At 39.6% G+C, this 19972-nt stretch overlaps 2 protein-coding genes across 2 annotated transcripts in view; one reads left to right on the top strand and one right to left on the bottom strand.

Annotated features, from left to right (window-relative positions):
• CMSS1 (cms1 ribosomal small subunit homolog) overlaps positions 1-19972 on the top strand; it is a 372199-nt gene that overhangs the window by 116824 nt on the left and 235403 nt on the right. The window lies entirely within an intron of this gene.
• Positions 1-19972, bottom strand: part of LOC100585574 (filamin A-interacting protein 1-like) — a 225191-nt gene that overhangs the window by 34268 nt on the left and 170951 nt on the right. Inside the window, exons 2-3 of the mRNA XM_030801924.1 lie at positions 1111-1372; positions 196-369 (exon numbers count right to left, since the gene is read on the bottom strand). Of these exons, the coding sequence (XP_030657784.1) occupies positions 196-369; positions 1111-1362 (426 nt within the window). The 5' untranslated portion in view covers positions 1363-1372. The remainder of the gene's footprint in view (positions 1-195; positions 370-1110; positions 1373-19972) is intronic.

Raw genomic sequence — 19972 nt, 5'->3', positions numbered from 1 at the left:
TAGTGGACGCATCCTGTCTATGGTTCATTCTTTTTAACTTTCCTGTTGAACTTGTCGTATTTATCTATTTTGTGTAGGCTTTAAGTGCGTCAGAAAGTAAAACTGTAAGGAATCAAAGAGGAGTTACAGATCATGCTCATCTGCAGGGCTAGTGCTGGCTGCCTCCCAGGTACACACCCCTGTTGTGATACATACCTCATTCATTGGTTTCTCATAGATGTCCTCCTGCCAAGGGGCAGATTTCGCTTGGAAAGCATCTCTCTGGAGAGCCTCTAACACCTTTTTTGGAGTGACAAACCCGTACTGAGCTTCCAGCAAAGCCAGGTCCATTTTTTCAGCCTTTAAAATGCCTATGACCTCATCTCGAGCCTGTAGGAACAAAAAGTATTTCAGAAAGCCTGCTGTCTCTACCAGCAGTCTCAGCAAGTGATTTTTGTGATAGTTGGCAGTGCTTTTTCTTCTCTTTCAAATATAAATGAATCATATTTCATTTTCACACTTTTGTAAAAGGTATCAAAACTATATCCCTTCATCCTTCATGTAGTCTAATTACACAATTAATGTTTTAAAAAGTGATTACTATACAACATTGGAGGACTACATTTTTTTTATTATGTTTGACAAGCAGATATCATGATATCCATCAATGTACTAGCATTTGGATTTTCAGGGGGTAGGAAATAAAATTCTCCTATATGTGTACCAGCTGTTTTTAGATTTTCATGTAGGTTAATAATGCCAGGGCTAGTCTAGGAGCCAGTTCACTTGGGGTACAAAAGCCACTATTGTTGTTTAAACCAATCCCGAAGTCATCTGGCATTACTGCTACTGATGCATGCATGTGCACTGAAGCTCCTGAGCAGCATGGGCAGAGGATGTGACCTTTCACGACTGGTATGCCAATCACATGTCATCCTGACAGCCCCTTTAGATGGGATTAATTGCACTTTGAGTTGGCAGAGGAGAATTCTTTGTATATATACTTATGCTTTGCTTTCATGTACACACATGTATGAACCACAGATATCTATTTCTGTGGCAGCAGGAACACCAAATTCACAAACAGCCTCCTATTTGAAGCATGATGGGGATAACTCCAACCCAGCTGACCTGCAGTTCTCCCTCCAGAATGCTGAGGAGAAATAACAGGTCATCTCTTGAGAGGTCTTCTGCTTGGTGGCCATTACCACTGTGTGGCTTCTCTGCCTTGGGACACGGAAGTATTACATCCGACTCACTGGGGGAGTCTTTGTCTTGCTGTCTGTGCTTCATGTTTTTAGGCCCCTGGAAACTGTGGCCTTTAGTATGTCTTGGAAATTTCTTTTGGGCTGAGCCCTCGGTATCACTGCCTCTGGAACGCATTCTTTAAAGCCTGGAAGGAGGGAAGACAATTTGTAAAGCTTAATGGAAATGGAGTTTTAATAAGAGTACCTATTACTACTTTAACAAGTCTACATTCTTGTTATATTTACCACAACCCCAAACTCAATCTTTTTGATGTCTACAGCAGAGAAGGATATTAACAGATTCATAAATCACAGTCTTATTTGCACTTCTGCTTTGAAAGCAAACATTTAAAAAAATGTGTTCTGTTTTGATTAAGGCCACTTATGTCCATGGGTAAACAGGCTGTGTTTGAACTTCATCCCCAAGCATTCCACCTCAGGAACCCAGGTCAGACCTCCAACTATGGCCTAAGTGCTTACTTAAGTTAAGACATACTTAACATAATTATAATATTGTAAAATGGTGACTTTGCTAATTCTTCTGACTTTCTTCAGATTTACTTTATAGTATTTCCTTTAAAAATTGTTGGGGGTTTTTATGGGATTTTTTGTTTTGTTTTTAAAATTTGTTAGCCTTTAAAAGTGCATTAGGACAGAAATGGCAGAGTTACTGCTACAGAATTACTGCATTATTTTGTTTTGAAGGCCAAGTCTAGTATTAAAGGAATGAAGGCTTGGTCCCTGGCTGTATTCCTGTATTCCTGACATTCTTCTAAAATTCTAGATCTATCCTTGGGTAAGTCAAGGGCTTATATTTAGGACCCTCATCTTCAAAGCAGACATACTACTACCTAACGTAGTTGGGCATTCTGGAAACAATATAAAATAAATTAATATTTAAAGGACACATTAGCTCCACATCTGATTATATAATCATCCAAATGAATTTATAATAGGAAGAAAAATTCTTCCACTGTTGAGGCTTCTAACTAGGAGAGAAAATATCAGTTGAACTTATAATTGACTCCAGTGGCATATAAGCAGATTATTAATTTTACTCTTTGTCCCTACAAATCATGAAACTTTCATCATCGCCAGTACCTTACTTTTAGTTTGTAGTATTTCTTTAAAAATCTGAAAAACTCAAGTGTCCAGGAAGGTATAGAAACTATAACGAACTGCTTGCTATATGCTACCACACAAATTTATAAAATTTAAATAATTTACTATATATTAGAAAACAGTTTTTAAGTACTGTATTATAGATGTATTATAACATATGTATCTCTTCTGTAACCCATTCTCCTCCCTTCCCACTCCAGAAGTAACCACGTAATCTTGAATTTGGTATTTATCATTCCCTTGTATGTTTCATACTTTTTAAAAACATGTATATATATATTGCTGAACAGTGTATAGTATTACATGTTTTCAAACCTTACGTAAATAGCATATTGAATGTATCTTTCTAAAACTTGCTTTTTCATCCTAGATTATATTTTTGAGATTCTTCCTTGTTCCATTTTACTGTAGTTTATGTATTTTGATTGCTGTAAGAGTATTTCATTATATAGTCCATCATTTACTTGCTCATTTTACTGTTTTTGAATTTTTTTTTTCAGTATTCAAAAAAATGCTACTTCAAACATTCTTGCACATTTTTTTCCCCTTGTGTTAGGTAATAAGAATTCTGTCACAAATCAGCTGTGGAACTTGATTAAGACATTGACCTATTGCCAGGCACAATGGCTCACACCTGTAATCCCAACACTTTGGGAGGCCAAGGCAGGCGGATTACCCAAGGTCAGGAGTTCAAGACCAGCCTGGCCAACATGGCAAAACCCCATCTCTACTAAAAACACAACAAATTAGCTGGGTGTGGTGGCACACACCTGTAATCCCAACTACTCAGGAGGCTGAGGCCTAGGAATTGCTTCAACACAGGAGGCGGAGGTTGCATTGAGCCAAGATCGCGCCCTGCACTCTTCAGCCTGGGTGACAGAGTAAGACTCTGTCTGAAAACAAAAAGGACATTGACCCTCTTTAGGTCCAGTGACCTGATCTGGAAGTGAGGGAGCACTTACTATGTGTGCTAAGCGTTCTTCTCAGCGTTTTCCATGTATTAGCTCATTCAAGTGTCACAACAACACTATGAGGTAGGGAATATTAGTATCTCCATTTTACAGTGAACAAATGGAAGCACGGGAAACTTACTGAAGGTTACACAGCTAATAAGTGGCAAAACTGGGATTTGAGTCTAGGAAACCTGGCTCAGGGACCCACACTCTTAAAAATCATACCGTAATGTCGTTATGCTGTATTGCCTAAGACAAATGCATATATACACTGGTACAAATACCTTGTCTGAAAAATGCCTATAGCCTTACCGAAGAGACTATTCACAAATACGGTATAGATGAACAATGATGTGTGACAGTAGTTGTCACTGGCTCTTGCCTAAGTAGCCGGGGAAAGGCTCATTTATTTGAGAAAAGCAAAGGCATAGAAGGGATATTTTTGTGTAGGAATGGGAGGTTGGGGATGTGTAAGAGATGGGATTGGGAAAAACCTCATTGTGTGTATATTTATTTATTTATAAAAATATTCATTTACTACCACAGTATATTATGTCCTTTATAAAAAACATTCAAAAAAGAAAAAATATGAAAAATTATACATAAATAGGGTTTCTAATTATCTTTCCCCACCCCCATTGTATTTTCTTGAACACCTAGGAATATCCTTACTCTGGGCTGTAGAAATAATGGAAAGTTGTTACATAAATATATTTAATATAGGTAAATATTACATTCTGCCTTATAGGTATGTTCACACATGAATGATAGGGCCATCTATGTCCTTTGTCTTATATTTTTAAGAAAATTTTATTCTTCATTCATGTCTCACATGGCATATCTGACGTGGTGCTCCATACGTAATGGGCATTCATTAGGGTGACTGGCTTGCTCCTTTTACTTTGTGCCCAACTGTCTCAGGTACATGTTAGTTTTTAACAAACAACCACAAAACTTGGATGGAGGCTAAATAACAATGGCTCAGAATTCTGTGGGTTACTCCACAGCTTCAGCTTTCTTACAGCTATTCTGGGCCTGGATGGTCTAAGACGGGCTCTCACGTATTTGGCTGTTGGTTAGTTGGACTAGGAGAGCCTCAGCTGGGTCATCTCATCTCAGCTGTATGTGGACTCTCATCTTACAAGAAGCTAGACCAGGCTTCCCCACATGCCCACATGGTGGTCTCAGGATAACATTCCAAGAACGTGAGAGTTGAAACTCCCAACATCTCATTTGTGAAAGAATGTCACAATGTCAGCCCAGATTCAAGACTGAGGAAATAGATTCCACCTCTACATGGAAGAAGATACAAGGCCACATTGCAAAGGAATGGAAGGAATTAACTGCAGCCATCTTTGAAAAAGTCCACCACACCCACAGATTCAGATTTCTGTGAAAATCTAATAAAAGTCTAGTTTAAAAGAGGAGCGAAATATATTTGGTTCTTTACTGCTTTTCGTTTCCTGGAAGTACATAGGGTTTGTTTTTTGTTTTTTTCATTTTACATGATGAATTCCTATGTTTTCCTCTTGCCCACATAGTCCTGTGTGGAACAATAGCCTACTGATAAGAATCAACTTGTATCCTGCTGCTAATCAATGAGAATTTCTCTGTCCTCATCAACTTAATCTAGGATATCCCTTCCAGAATACCAAGATAATGTAAGCTTTTATTTAGCAGGGTAATTTGCAAAACATTGTTCATAAGTAGTGCCCTTTTAGCTTAAGGCAGCCCTGAGCTGCAACAGAAGACTGAATGGAGCTCTGTATACATTCTGGCTTCCTCACCTCACTCTTAAAGTGGGTTAGATGAAATCCGACAGGAGAGCATAGATCATTTGCCAGTAATGATATTCATAAGTGGTAAAAAAGGAATGACCTGAAACATTTTTATACTGTGTTTGTTATTCTTCTAAAGAGATTAGAGTTTTACTAAGACCACCAATTCTCTTTGGAGGCTGGGGATAGCTACTATCAACATTCTCACTGATTAGTGAAGTGGTGTTCACATTGGATTTGTGAACAGACCCATCATGTGCAGACTTCTGGTGTACTGAGGAGCATGTGTCTCTACATGTTTACAGTGGTGGAGTTTCCTTGCCCCTCTGCCAATAACCACAAAATGATCAGTAATGAGAAATAATTAAGTATCTAGAGGAAGAAAACAAAGACATGAATTTCATGATACTCTCATGCTTTGTATTATCAGTGACTTCATTGTTTCTCTTGGCAAATTTTTAATGCATCTGTGCTTGGCCCAGGGGTGCGTACTAGGGTAAAGAAAAATTTTGTAATAGCAACAGTGGTTTGAGATTTTCAGGGTACCAAAAAAAAAAAAAAAAGGAAAGTTGCTTTTGTGTATGCCAAATAATGATACTTTACTCTTCATGAAGTGCTGACCTAGTACCTGGTGAGTTTACAAGGGAAAAACACCTGCTTAGTTGTCAGTTTAACACAGCCTAATGTGTTGTTATCTGTGACTGTCATAACTCTAGAATGATGACCTTCAGGAGTGTAGGCTGGGAATCAGGAAACCCAGCCTCTGATCCCAGCTCTGCCTTTAATTAGCCAGGGTCTGTGTTGTTGCTTATAAAATGAGAATATTGGGATAGGTTGTCCCATGAGGTCACTCAGGCTGGAACAAGGACCAGGGATTGTTTCCCTTGACCTCTACCCTGTTCCTCACCCCCTAATGGATTCCCCTGATAGCAGGGTTAGGACCTGAGACTAGATGATCTTTGAAGTCCCAGGATTTCCCGCTTTAGAATTCTGGGACTCTGTTGTCTTGTATCTATGGATACAAATACAGTGCAGTTGGCAGTGAAAAGTAGATCCTGCTTTGTTTTCCTATGTAGTTCCTTTAGTCAGTTTCACCTGGGCTTAAGTTAGTTGAAATCATGGTGGATCTTGGTAAGGATGTGTCCATGCAAGAGGACTAGAAGAGAGTTTGTAATTATTTACTTAATTTATTTGCAGGAAATGGCCAGATGTAAATAGAAGTCTATTCTACTCGTTACCTTCCTCCAGCAGCACCCCCCAGCCAATTCCTCATTATAAAAGTTAAATTTTAAAAATTGTTCTTTATTAATATTGTATATTAAAAATTATTGTACATAGGTGCTATTTAGACATACTTTTTAGTCTTCATTTTCCTACTCATTTTTGTTTTAGAATTGTGGATGTGACTAGAGGATATTTTTGCTTGTATCAAGTAAGTGAAAAGCCTCAAGAAAAGAAATCATTTTTGGTCTTGGTCATTTAATATGATATTGAGGTAGCCAAGCAAAACTACTCCAATTTAGAGAAAGAAAATAATAGTAATAATGGTAGCTAACATGTATTCATTACTTATCATATACAAGCCCATTTTAAATGCCTTCCTTTGATTAACTCATTTATTTTGCAGAGGAAGGAACTGAAGCTTGAAGCTTTTTTTTTTTTTTTTTGTGACAGCGTCTCACACTGTCGCCCAGGCTGGAGTGCAGTGGCACGATCTCGGCTCACTGCAACCTCCAACTCCTGGGTTCAAGCAGTTATCCTGCCTCAGCCTCCCGAGTAGCTGGGACTACAGGTGCACACCACCACACCGAGCTAATTTTTGTATTTTTACTAGAGGCAGGATTTCACAGTGTTGGCCAGGATGGTCTTGATCTTGACCTCGTGATCCGCCTGCCTCAGCCTCCCAAGGTGCTGGGATTACAGGCATGAGCCACCTGCGCCCAGCCCGCTTGAAGCCTTTTGAAATCACTTGCCAAAGGTCAGTGGCAGAGTCAGAGTCAGGCCCTAATTTAGGTGGTCAGGCTCCAGAGCCTACTAAATGCTGTATCTACTTAGCTTTTATAAAAAGATATACATAGTAAAGGAAAAATCCTGGTTTAACATTAATTTATTTAACAAACATTTATGAAATGAAGCCCTACTATGTCAAGTATTGTGCTATACAATTTTGTTTTAACTAGCTTATTTTCTTTTCTTTTTTTTTCTTTTCTTTTTTTGAGACGGAGTTTTGCTCTTGTTACCCAGGCTGGAGTGCAGTGGCGTGATCCCAGCTCACTGCAACCTCTGCCTCTAGAGTTCAAGCAATTTTCCTGCCTCAGCCTCCCAAGTAGCTAGGATTACAGGCGCCTGCCATCATGCGGCTAGTTTTTTTGTATTTTTAGTAGAGATGGAGTTTCACCATGTTGGCCAGGCTGGTCTCGAACTCCTGACCACAGGTGATCTACCCGCCTCAGCCTCCCAAAGTGCTGGGATTACAGGTATGAGCCACCATGCCCGGCCTAGTTTATTTTCATATGTGAACCAATCTCCAATTTGTTGAATTCTGAGTATCCAGAATTACACAAAAATGTGAGTAACATAAATTCACAAATCCCTAGCCTTTGAGTCTATTCAATAAAGATGTTCTGTTTTCATATATTGTTTATGTGCAAAAACTATATATTTGAATTCATAGTTATTTTTAAATTTTCATGTGCTTTTCTCAACCACTGCTGTCATCTTGAAGTGGCAGGAGACATGTCTTAATAGAAAGAGTATGACATTGTGGAATCAAATAGAACTGGTCTTAAATCACAGCTCCAACATGTTAGCTCTGTGGCCTTGGGCGTCAGTGAGCCTTTAAATGTAAAATGGAGATAATGGTACTTGCTAATGGGTTTATTATTCATATTTGGTTAGCACAGGGCCCCTGTTGTTCATGTGTGTATCCCCATGTCCTACAGAGTTGGACCTCAGCAGGGATTTATTGAGTGATTGAATCATGCAGTCCTCAGCAGAGCCGGTTGGCTCTGAATAGGAGCTGCCTCATGGTAAAGATGATTCATTTGCGAACCACTGGCTAGAAATTTAGAAAAAGGGTACTGAGAATCTACTGAAGTAGCTGTGTATAGACCTCTTACCACATGCCAGGCACTGTTTTAAGTGCTTCAGTTCATTTATCTTATTTATCTTAAAGAATTTTAGCCTGAAGTAAATGGAAAAAAAAAAAAAAACCTGTAGGAAGGGAGTTGGTAAAGGTGAATTAAGGTGGAGACTCTCATAAGAGATAGCAAAGACAAATTAATATCAATTTCAGGGCAGCACTGGTGCCTGCAAAAAGCTCAGGAAGTGTGTGTGTGTGTGTGTGTGTGTGTGTATGTGAGTGTGCGTGCACGCACACTCGTGCTGGGTGGGGAAGAAATGTTAGATCCACGTAACTTACCGGAAATCTCCATTTAATTTCACTGAATTTTGTAAACTTTCGATCATAAATACCCTGATCTGCTATCCCTCACCCCCAACCCTCTCACAGACACCCTCATATGCGTGAAATGAACTGAGTATGCACTACACTATTTTTTTTTAATTTGACAGCACCATTAACCATCATTAGTTCTGTTTTTAAGCATGTAACATTTTATTAAGGCAGTGTCATTTAAACTTGGTGTAGTGGGAAATTTTAGACATAAATTGTTTGTTTTGATGGCAAGAAGACTGCATAACACGGAGTGAGTCTGTGCTAACTGTATGACACTCATGGCCAAGGAACAAAGCTGGGAGTGATCCAAGGCTTTAAATTTGAATATATTTAACACCCCATACTTTGCTGAGTTTAGAGGACAGACTGTCTGCTATCTTTACATCTGCACTTGCATTTCCCCCTATCTTTTTACACAGAACCTTTAAGCTAAGATTTAGTTCCCTGAAAGGAGAATGGAAAGAGATGTATTAAGATTATGGGGTTCTCAGCAGAGCTGGTTGGCCCCTTTAATATTAACTGACTTATGGTAAATGTGATTCATCTATGAAAATAGTGGCTATAAATAGATGTTAATAGTGCTCAGTTGCAGAACAGCCAGGTTGTGCTCACATGGCCAGATTAGGGGAAAAAATCCTGTTGGGTATTTTATGTGGTCTTAAAAAAAAAAAAAAGTTTCCTTTTATTGCCCTAGTCACCCACATTTGAAGACACTAAACTCAGCCAGCTGCCGTAAAGCTATCTGATGGCTAAAAAAAGACAAATTGAAAACAAGATAACCTAATTTAGCAACTGGCCTCCTTTATCTTTTTTCTCCCATTTTCAGTAAAAATCATTGAAACATTTTCTTAGTGATATTTTTCCTTGTAGGGCAGAGACGAGTCTTTAGACAAGGGATTGGAAAGTGGGGATGTATGATTCAGGTTCATATTCCCAAGGATTCTGAGTCCTAAGAGAAAGTCAAAGCCACAGAGAGAAAATCAAATAAGAGCTTCAGAAGGTGGTGCAGTAGTCATCTCATCCATCACCCATAGTATCAGGCACTCAGTATGTTCCATCATCACCTGCTCACTTGTTATATGCCTGTGAGTGTCCCAAAAGTGCTTCCCTGTTGTGAGCTGAAATCCAGCTCCCAGGAACTTTAGTTCATGTATCCTGGTTCTGCCTCCAGAACTAAAGCAAGCCAAGCTACTCTTCTTGCCACAGTGTAGTCCTTTAACCGAAAGGACTCTACTTTATTCCAAATGAAACACTCAGTTTCTTTATCCATTTCTTATACCACCTAGTTTCAGTCTCCTCCACCCACAACTCACAAACACATTTTGATTGTGCCCCTTCAGCTCAGGGTCTTTCTTAAAGATATGCTTGGAATTGGGTATAATTTCCCAGATATTAAACACAACTAAAGCAGTGAATTGGTGAAAGTATATATACTCAGGGAAGATCTTTGCAGCTTTTCTGATAATGGTTCCAGTTGGAATTTTAAGTATGGATCCAAAAATTTGATAGTAGGTGTTTAATGAAAACTTCTTCCAGTTTAGCTTATCAGGTGAATGCTTGTAATGATACCTTTCACATGCGTGTTTCTTGATACATCAGGAGACAGGGTATTATTTCCCCAGTTTGCAGATTCCTCATCTGCAAGATTCAGGAATCTTCAATAACTTTAGCTTACAAACAGTGGACTAGAGATAAAAAGCTAGGTATTCTGACTTTTTTTTCTCTATGCTCATGCTAAATTAATTGACATTACACTCTTTTCAGTTTGGAAGTGTTCTTTGGTTTCTTGTTTTCTAAGTGCTGCAGTCAGAGAAGCTGCTGGGCTGTAGATACAGAATAAACAGCCGCTGATGAGGTCCAGTAGGGCAGACTTACATCATGGCTTTTCTTAGCTGTGTGTTGTGAAGAAAGGACAAAAAGAAATATAAAAATCTTCGAGTATAAATAGTGATTTATCCAAGTTTTCCATTACAAATCAGTGACTCGTTAAAGATTCTTTTCTCATTTAAGGTTGAAACAGGGCTGAGAATGTTTTCCAGATCTTTGTGGAATACAGCAGAAAAAGGAAATTATTTTTATGTAGTCCAAGTTAGGTTTAAATGCATTTTTAAATGCCACACTTCCAACCCTAGATCAGAGCTCTTGAAAATCATATGATTCTTTTAACAGTTTTCAAACTACATCACTTTCCATATTTCTTCCAACTTCATCCTCTGGTTTTTCTTAGAAGTACAGTGATAATGAGCCAGTCACTTAACCTTTCTATTTTCTTTGAATTTTTGTCCGTTTGGACCTTGGAGCCAGTTTTGTCCAATCCCCTTACACTGTAACCAAATCCCAGCAAGGTTAACTGATGTGCCTATGGTCATGCCCTGAGCCAACACCAGAAGGCAGGTCTCTTGCCTACATCTCTGTTGCTCTTTCCATTGTATCACTTCTTGTTCATAGGCCAACCCCTGTTTCCTCCAGCTCTAGGAAGATGTGAATCCTAAAAGATAAAAATGCACCTTTCAGAAAACCCGAAGTTTCCTACAAATTTTTATTTTTGTGAACCATCTTCCTCACCTTTTAGGTAACAATAGATCACCCTGAGTGCCTTTTGGCCTCCTCTTGCCTAGGCCAACCCAGCATAATAAGGACCTTGAGGTAAACAGGTGATTCAGAGGAGGTCCAGAGTTTCCATCTTTACATTCCAACATGAGGTCTTCCCTTTCTTTCATCTAAGGAACTGTGACTAGAATAGAGATGGGTTGTTGTAGAGAGGATGTTGCAACCCTTAAAGCGCCTTGGGCAACCCCCGAGGCAACCCCCGACTTCTAAGCCATTTGGCTCCCCTTTCCCAGCATCTGAGGTATACTCCATTTATCTTCCTAAAACTGGCAGAAAGTTTAATAACTTCTTGCCTCTGAAGTATATAAGTTTAGTCTGAAACATTTACACTTTCTTTTTTTAGGGGAAGAGAGGGAAACTAAATTTTCTAAAGCTTCTGTTTTTGCCAAATAATACGATTCATTCTTCCTATTCCTTACATCTGTTTTTTTTAGACACATGGAGTTGATATTATTCTTTTCAATCTACCAATGAAGAAACTGAAGTGTTGTAAAGCTCACAGCTTATTATATTAATAGTAGAAATACAGGTTCACGAGTAAATACAGAATACTAGGAAATACTGTAAATAATGTTCAGTGCACAAAGTGTTTTGGAAGGATTTGAGAAAGAATGACTAATTCTGCCAAAGGGCCTTAGTAAAGCCATCTCAGAGATAAGCTTTATCTTGGAGAATGAAAAAGGGTGCCCAGGCCATATGTATAGGTAGAAGATGGATGAAAAACACAGTATGTGGGGAATATCAAATTGTGCCTATGCTGAAGCACAGGAGGTGTTCAATGGTGAAAGGTGAGGGCAGAAAGGTCAACTGTGGGTATGCATCACAGGGCTGTTTATAATAAGGGAGATGAAACAACCATGTATCCAACAAATAATAGGGAATAATTATATGGATCATAGAATATCTGTGCACGTATTCTGTGGCCAGTGAAGCAGCCAGTAAAAGTCAAGTTTTCAAGGAATATTTAATCATGTAGGAAAATATTTGTAATTTGTAATAAGTTAAAAAATTTGGAAAAAATACGTTGATTTATCTATTACATTGTTTTCACATTTGTGAGGTATTTTTCAGAAGAGAAAAGGGGATGAATGAGATAAAACCTTGAAATTTATCAACAATGCAATAGCATGTTGCCTTGATAGCAGCTGGTTTGATTATCCATCAGGTGGGAAAAGAAGACTAAGGAAATTTGAATGTGGACTATAAATTAGGTGATATTAAGAATTTATTGTTGTCAGGAGATCTAGACCATCCTGGCTAACACAGTGAAACTCCGTCTCTACTAAAAATACAAAAACATTAGCCAGGCGTGGTGGTGGGCACCTGTAGTCCCAGCTACTCAGGAGGCTGAGGCAGGAAAATGGCATGAACCCGGGAGGTGGAGCTTGTAGTGAGCCGAGATCTTGCCACTGCACTCCAGCCTGGGCGAGAGACCGAGACTCCATCTCAAAAAAAAAAAAAGAAGTTATTGTTAATCTTATTAGATGTGTTAATAGCATTGTGTTTATGTGAAGAATGTGCTTTTTATTTTTCCAGATGCATAATGAAGTATTTAAATGTGAAATGACATGTTCTCCTGGGATTTACTTTTAAATAGTCCAGAAAAAAATAATGGCAGGGGATAGAGGTGAAATAAATATGGCAAAATATCGAGGATCGCTGAAGATGGGTAAAGAGAACATGGGTTTTATTCTTTCTACATTTTGTATATTTGGAAATGTTCATAATAAAAGATTTAAAAGAAAGCACTAGGCACATAGTATTGGATACATAAACATTTTAAGAAGTGGTTCCCTTGCCGGTCACAGTAGCTCACGCCTGTAATCCCAGCACTTTGGGAGATCGAGGCGGGTGGATCACCTGAGGTCAGGAGTTCAAGACCAGCCTGGCCAACATGGTGAAACCTCGTCTCTACTAAAAATATAAAAAGTAGCCGGGCATGGTGGTGGATGCCTGTAATCCCAGCTACTCGGGAGGCTGAGGCGGGAGAATTGCTTGGACCCAAGAGATGGAGGTTGCAGTGAGCCGACACAGTGCCACTGCACTCCAGCCTCCGCAACAGAGTGAGACTCTCTCTCAAAAAAAAAAAAACCAAAAAACAAGAAGTGGTTTTCTTAAAAGAAAAAGAGTGCCATGGGGGAAAGGGGAGAAAAGAAGAAGGCAGGCACCAAGCTTGGGTATCAGGCATAGACAGAGAAACAGGAGAGTAAACTATGTCCCAGGGGCCAAGAGAAAATTATTTCAGGGGGCAGAGAGCTGCTGTGACCTCATTTTAACAACATTACCACTGCTTAGAACAACTTTGGAACTCCACTTTTGGAGTCATCTGCTTTGAAATATCCCTCAGCTGGGGCAAAGCCTGGTTCTTTAAAGGCTAACTTAATTTCTGATAACAGGAACAGGTTCCTTAAAAACAAAATCTAGTGAATCTAGTGGTCAGCTCATGCCTATTTTGGTCAAAAGAACCAATTGTGACCTTAAAATAATGGGACTGGCTTTTGTGTGTGGCCTTCAAAGGAGGTTTGAAGACATTTCCAAAATGTGTCAGCCCTGACACTTTTTCAGAGTAAGCTTCATAAGATAAAACCTTTGAAAACATTACACATTTGGATTAATAACTTCAGGCTTTTGTTTTTCATATTCCATCTACTTTGGTTAAATGTTAAATCTTGCCAGGTATGGTGGTTCATGCCTGTAATCCCGAAACTTTGAGAGGCCGAGGCGGGTGGATCATCTGAGGTCAGGAGTTTAAGACCAGCCTGACCAATATGGTGAAACCCCATCTCTACTAAAATTACAAAAATTAGCCGGGCGTGGTGGCATGCGCCTGTAGTCCCAGCTACTCGGGAGGCTGAGGCAGGAGAATCACTTGAACCTGGGAGGTGGAAGTTGCAGTGAGCCGAGATCACGCCACTGCACTCCAGCCTGGGCAACAGAATGAGACTCCGTCTCAAAAAAAAATTACATCTTTGGTGTCTTGGAGCTTCAGTCTATTTTCTGTAATCCAAATATAAGCAAAGCAGTAAGAAACAGCATGGTAGACAGTAGGGGAAAGAGCACAGGCTCTGGAGTCAGCCTGGCCAAGTTATAATCTTGCTTCCCTCGCAACTTCTGCTGTCCAAATTGAGTCAAACTACTTCATTTCTTCAGGGCTCAGTGTTTTACAGGGTTATTGGGAGGATTAGAGATGACACATACAAGATGCTGTGCCTGGTACCTAGAACATGATAGGAACTCATAGCTTATCCTGATGGAGATGTCATAATGATACAACTTTATCTCTTGGTTCAGCAGACATGCCTTCCCTCTTAGAACATCAAATGAGATAAGAAAATAACTAGTGGATTTTTAGCATCACGAGGAGAGTACATTACTCAGGCCCTACCTCACCAAAGGGAGGGAGTTCTTCTAGTCAGTGCTAAACAAGTATTTTAAGAGCGTGTGTTATTTTGTGCCTAACTGAGATGGAGATTGGCAAGCTGAAGAAATTCGGATTTGGCCAAGAACCGGTGCTTGTTGTTTTGTAGAGAGGTGATAGGGAACTATGATCCTGCCAGTTTGGAGGGACTTAACATGAAATGACTGCTTGGTCCAAGCTGGCTACAGCTGTTCCAAAAAAGATGACAAAGGCTGCTGATTCAGAGGGGGATACTCACCCAGACTGTCACTGGCCTGTCTCTTCCACCAAGCAAGACTTTTTTAATCCTTCTCTAACACAACAGCAACACAAAATTTACTGTCTGCAGGCACAATGCTAAGGCACTTTGTGTACACTAAATTGTTAGGCACTGAAAACAACCCTGTAAGGTAGAGACTCTGATTCATCTGCACTTTATGGGTTAAAGTAACCGACACCTAAAGAGGTTAAGTTAATCTTCCCCAAGCCACAGAACTGGCAAGTGGCAGAACAGGAATTCAAACTGGCTTCAGAGCCCACCCAGTCTTTGCAAGCCTACTTTCTAATGCCTGAATTCCTTCTCTTTAGGAAGAATTATCTGTGTAAAGTTGGGAGAGACATCTCAGCAATTATGGTGCAGCACTGACTATATCAATAAAATTGAGGTAGCCAGTATCTTTCACCAAAGACCTGCATCACCAAGTGGTGAGAAGAGAAAAAAACATAGATCACCAGGGAGAAGGGGGAAAAAGCCTAGGTTTGGTCAAATCTGCAATGAAGGCACAGAGTGAATTAAATTCAAGCTTCTTCACTACTGTTCATTATTCAGCTCATTCTAGGCAGTAGGGAGGGAGTTGTTATAAAGCAGGAGCTTATAACAGCTTTTAGACTCTGCTTAAGTCAGAAATCATCAAGAATCATCAAAAAGCATCAAGGAAAATACATAGAGCAAGCAGTCACCCTGCTGTGCTTTCCTTGATGCTTTTTGGTGGTCATGTGGCTGTGACTAGACACTATGAGTTTGGGTTAAGTCCTGGGTTCTTCAAACTGATAAAAGGTTTCTTCTCATGTCTTCCTCTAAGAAGAGCCATCTCCACCCTTTCCAAAGTCCCACTCATCGCTACGAAGGAGTGCTTTCCCATCCTCCCTCATGAGGTGAGGTTGGCTTACCCAGACTACTTCCCAGCCTTGTTGCGTAGATTTGGACCTCAGACTCTCTGAGGTCTGTGGTAATGGGGATAGATTGAGCTTGGGGGTTCTACCCACTGTGTGTGGTTCCATATAGCCCTTTGTTAGAAAGCACCCAGGGCAGCCAAGAGTGCGTGTTGACTAAGGAGGGTGGCTGCTGCTAGGAACTGTAAGTAAATAAATGGATGTCAGAAGCTTACAATTAAGGGGGGAAACAAAGAATCATTACTCTCCCTTAAGCATGTTGCTTTGGATGTTTTAGCAATGATTATGAAGCGTTTACACACAGACTAAACTAAGCTCTTTGTGTTCCTTGCAAGGTAGAGAGGCTGCCAAGTCAATTTCAGCATGCAAAACCCAGACAATTATTCTTGTGGCATTTAGGAGCCGCCACTGTTTTTGCTAGGGGTTGGGGGCTGGCAGCCTGTTGACACAGGAAGCCTTCATAAGGAAAGAGAAGTCAACTTTAACCCCATTTTTTTAAAAAAAGAGAAACCCTGTCGGGGCTCTCACGTTCCCACCTCTTATGCTAAACCTCTTGTCACAGAGCCAGTGGGAGAAGCCCTTGGGCTTAGAAGTGCCACACACGCTTTTCTGTCCACAGCGTGCAACTCATTCATAGCTGTTTTCATATCCTCTGCCTAGCAGCTCTTTTGTGAGTGTGTGCATGCAGACAGTTGGTAGATGTATTTCTAGCTAGTAATAACCAATGAAAAGATAAAGTTCTTGAGATTATGGTCTTGGTTCATCAGATAATGTATGCTTTATGATAGTCATTCTCAACCTGTAAGCCCAGAACTCCTGGGAGGTTTCAGAGTTGACAAAAGGGGCCCTGCAATCCATATAGCAAAAGCATTGTGAGAAAATGAGTATGTCTGTTACATCTTCAGAATAGCCCTGGATACTATTGTGATTGATAGCTTATAAGCTGCTTTAAAGTTCTCTGAATTTGTTATAGGCTTTTATGACTATGTCTTCACTCAGTCAATGAATAGAAAAAGCTACAACTATCAATGGAGAATTTGGAAATTTTTTGTTACAGAAAAGGAGTTTTCATCCTAGAAAGGGTGTGTAAGCAGTATCCAAAGGTCTTTTCTGTGTGGCTGCTAAACAAAAGACTCCTTTCTTATTATTGAATGTTTTGGTAGTGTTTTCTGACACAAATGATTTCATGTCTGTATCAGAACTGCCCTGTTGATGTAGCTGCAGCTAAAGAATGGGCCGAAGGCATTTGGTCTTACAGACTGTTAATCTGAAAAAAGTAAATGACGCAATTTTTTTTAGTGTTATTTAAGACTTTATGCATCTAACCCACTCTCTTCAGTACAAGTTACCATGTACATCGTAATTACTTGCATGTATTTGAGAGATGATTGTAGTTTAACGTGGTGGTGGCTACATCTGGAGGCCTGAATCCAGAGTATTCTTATTTTTAGCCTTTAATAGGGACTGCTTCTTCCAGTGTGTTGGCTACAGTATTTAAAGTAGTGATTTGCTGGCTCTATACTACGAAGTACCAAATTGCCAATAGGCACTTTCTCCATGAAGGATACAGTCATTTGTTGCACAGGCGCTAACAGAGGTGGGCGGATCACTTGAGGTCCGGAGTTCAAGACCAGCCTGGCTAACATGGCAAAACCCCCTCTCTACTAAAAAAATACAAAAATTAGTGGGGCGTAGTGGCAGGCACCTGTAATCCCAGATACTTGGGAGGCTGAGGCAGGGATGATCACTTGCAGCTGGGAGGTAAAAGTTGCAATGAGCCAAGATTGTGCCACTGCACTCCAGCCTGGGCGACAAAGCAAGACTCTGTCTCAAAAAATAATAATAACAATAATAATAATAGTAATAGTATATTCAGCACTGAAAAATGGGGAAGCAGGCACAAAGAATTTTTAAAATTTACCTTTAATTCAACCATGCAGAGATTTATACCCTTGACCTTTTGTATAGTTTCCCATAGACTTTCTTATCTTTGTATCTGTTATACTATGCATGTTGTTTAGGGAACATTAGCTATTGTCATAAATCTTCCATACCATGATATTTGATAGCTGCATAGTATTTCATTGTATGGAGGTGCCATTATTTATGTAACCATTCTCCTATTATTGAATATTTAGTTAACCACTCTCCAGTCCTTCCTGCCCCACCCCTTCACCTTAGTGGCCTTTTCCCTATGGATCCAGAAGGGACCCAGAGCTAAGAAGGAACCTTGACTTTGTCTGGACTTTACAAAACTGGCAGGAGTCCATGAGAACTGTCCTTGGCTGAGAAAAATATCTGTTTGTTGTTTTAAAGTCATGATTACAGTGTCTGCAGGATTTAATCACAACTCATGATCATTATTCTACCTCCCCTCTAAATTCTTTTTCTCTTACCAAATAAAAATACAAAATTGTTTTGAATACTTTTAATAAGGTAAAAAGAAAAATAGAAGGCATGTATACTGCTGAGGTAGACCACTATACTACCTTTCTAGGCCCTGAAAGTTGAGAATTTGAAAATGAAATAAGAATTTAGAATATTTATCCAAATAATTCATCTTTAACAATAGGACATTTATTTGCACATTTTTTCCCTTCATGGAGGAAGCTGTTATTATATTTACAGATTACCTCATCATATAGACTTGAATAAAAAATATGAGAATCAGACTTGGAGAGTGTATTTCAAACAAAATTAAAAGCAGAGCTGTGTAGACAATGGTGGTGGTAAGATAATAAATATTTTTATTCTAAAGCTATAACATTCTGTTTCTGATTTATAGAGTGAGTATGTCATCATTTTAATGCTGTCTTATGTCCAAAAAATAAGTAGTTAACAGTAGTGCATTAGAAACATGGTTACCAAACAGTATACCAAAAACTAAAACATTGCATGGTATAGGACATGGAGAGAAGAACCAAAGTTTGTTTAGAAAAGAGAGTCTCGGGCCAGGCATGGTGTCTCACACCTGATCACTTGAGCCCAGGAGTTTGAGATCAGCCTTAGCAACATAGTGAGACTGTGTCTCCAAAAAATAAAAAAATAAAAAATTTTAAAAAAATTAAATAAAAATAAGAAAGAAAAAAAATTAGCTCAGTAGTGTGATGCACGCCTGTAGTCCCATCTACTCGTGAGGCTGAGGCAGAAGGATCAGGATCACCTAAGTCCAAGAATTGGAGGCTACAGTGAGCCATGATTATATCATCACCACTTCAGCCTGAGAAGGGGGAGGGGAAGGGAGGGGGAGGGGGAGAAGAAGGAGAAGAAAGGAGGGAGAGAGACAGAGGGGAGGGGAAGGGAGAGAGAGGAAGGAGGAGGAGGAGGGAGAAGAGAGAAAGAGGGGAAGGGAAAGGAAAGAGAAGACGAAGAGGAGGAGGAGGAGAAAGGAGAGAGAAAGGGAGGGGAAGGGAAAGGGAAGTGGAAGGGAAAGGAAAGAGAAGACGAAGAGGAGGAGGAGGAGAAAGGAGAGAGAAAGGGAGGGGAAGGGAAAGGGAAGTGGAAGGGAAGGAAAGGAAAAAAGAGGAAAAGGAAGGAAAGAAAAAGAGAGAGAAAGGAAAGAAAAAGAAAGAAGAGAGCCTCAGAATCATGAGACGTCATCAGGGTTGGAAGGATCTGGAGACTGATTTGCCCCACTCTCTCGCAGCAGGACTTAAGAGACTGGACACCCTCATTGTAAACTGCACACTGTAACCAGCACACATCCATACTGTGAGGGGTCTTTTTGCATAACTGTGTGGTCTTAAAAATGTGGCCAATTCTTTCAAGATATATCCAGAATCCTTTAGCCATTTTATTTCCTAGCACACAACTGTTAGTTGAATGCCACCTGACATAAATTTTGGTGAGTAAATTCCAAAAAAAGTTGGGAAGAAGATTTCCTAAATGTGAAAGCAGGATAAAGTTCCCAAAAACCTGTGAGCAAGTGGCCAGAGTGATTTATTGTTAAGACTATAACTAAAGAAAAACTTGCCTTGTAACCTCCCGGTTCTAAAAATGCTGAGGCTAGGCCTACAAAAAAACTTCAGGCTGGTTTCCTCAATTTTTATTTTGACATATTTGTATAATTAGTTTGTTTGTTTTTAATAAGCTAAATTTAAATAAAACCCTCCATAGTTGGCAACTGGCTTCTTGGTTAAATATTTAAATGTACTTAGGATTTTTGTTCTTCAGCTCTGTCTAAAAAGTCAGTTGTATAGCAGTTCTTTACTTGAGGAAGTCAGGAATGTATAACTGTCTGTGCTTCCACGTATAGT

Source organism: Nomascus leucogenys, chromosome 21 (assembly GCF_006542625.1).
Source record: "Nomascus leucogenys isolate Asia chromosome 21, Asia_NLE_v1, whole genome shotgun sequence".
In the NCBI taxonomy this organism is placed as follows: domain Eukaryota; kingdom Metazoa; phylum Chordata; class Mammalia; order Primates; family Hylobatidae; genus Nomascus; species Nomascus leucogenys.
This window is presented reverse-complemented; position numbering and strand designations above follow the sequence as displayed.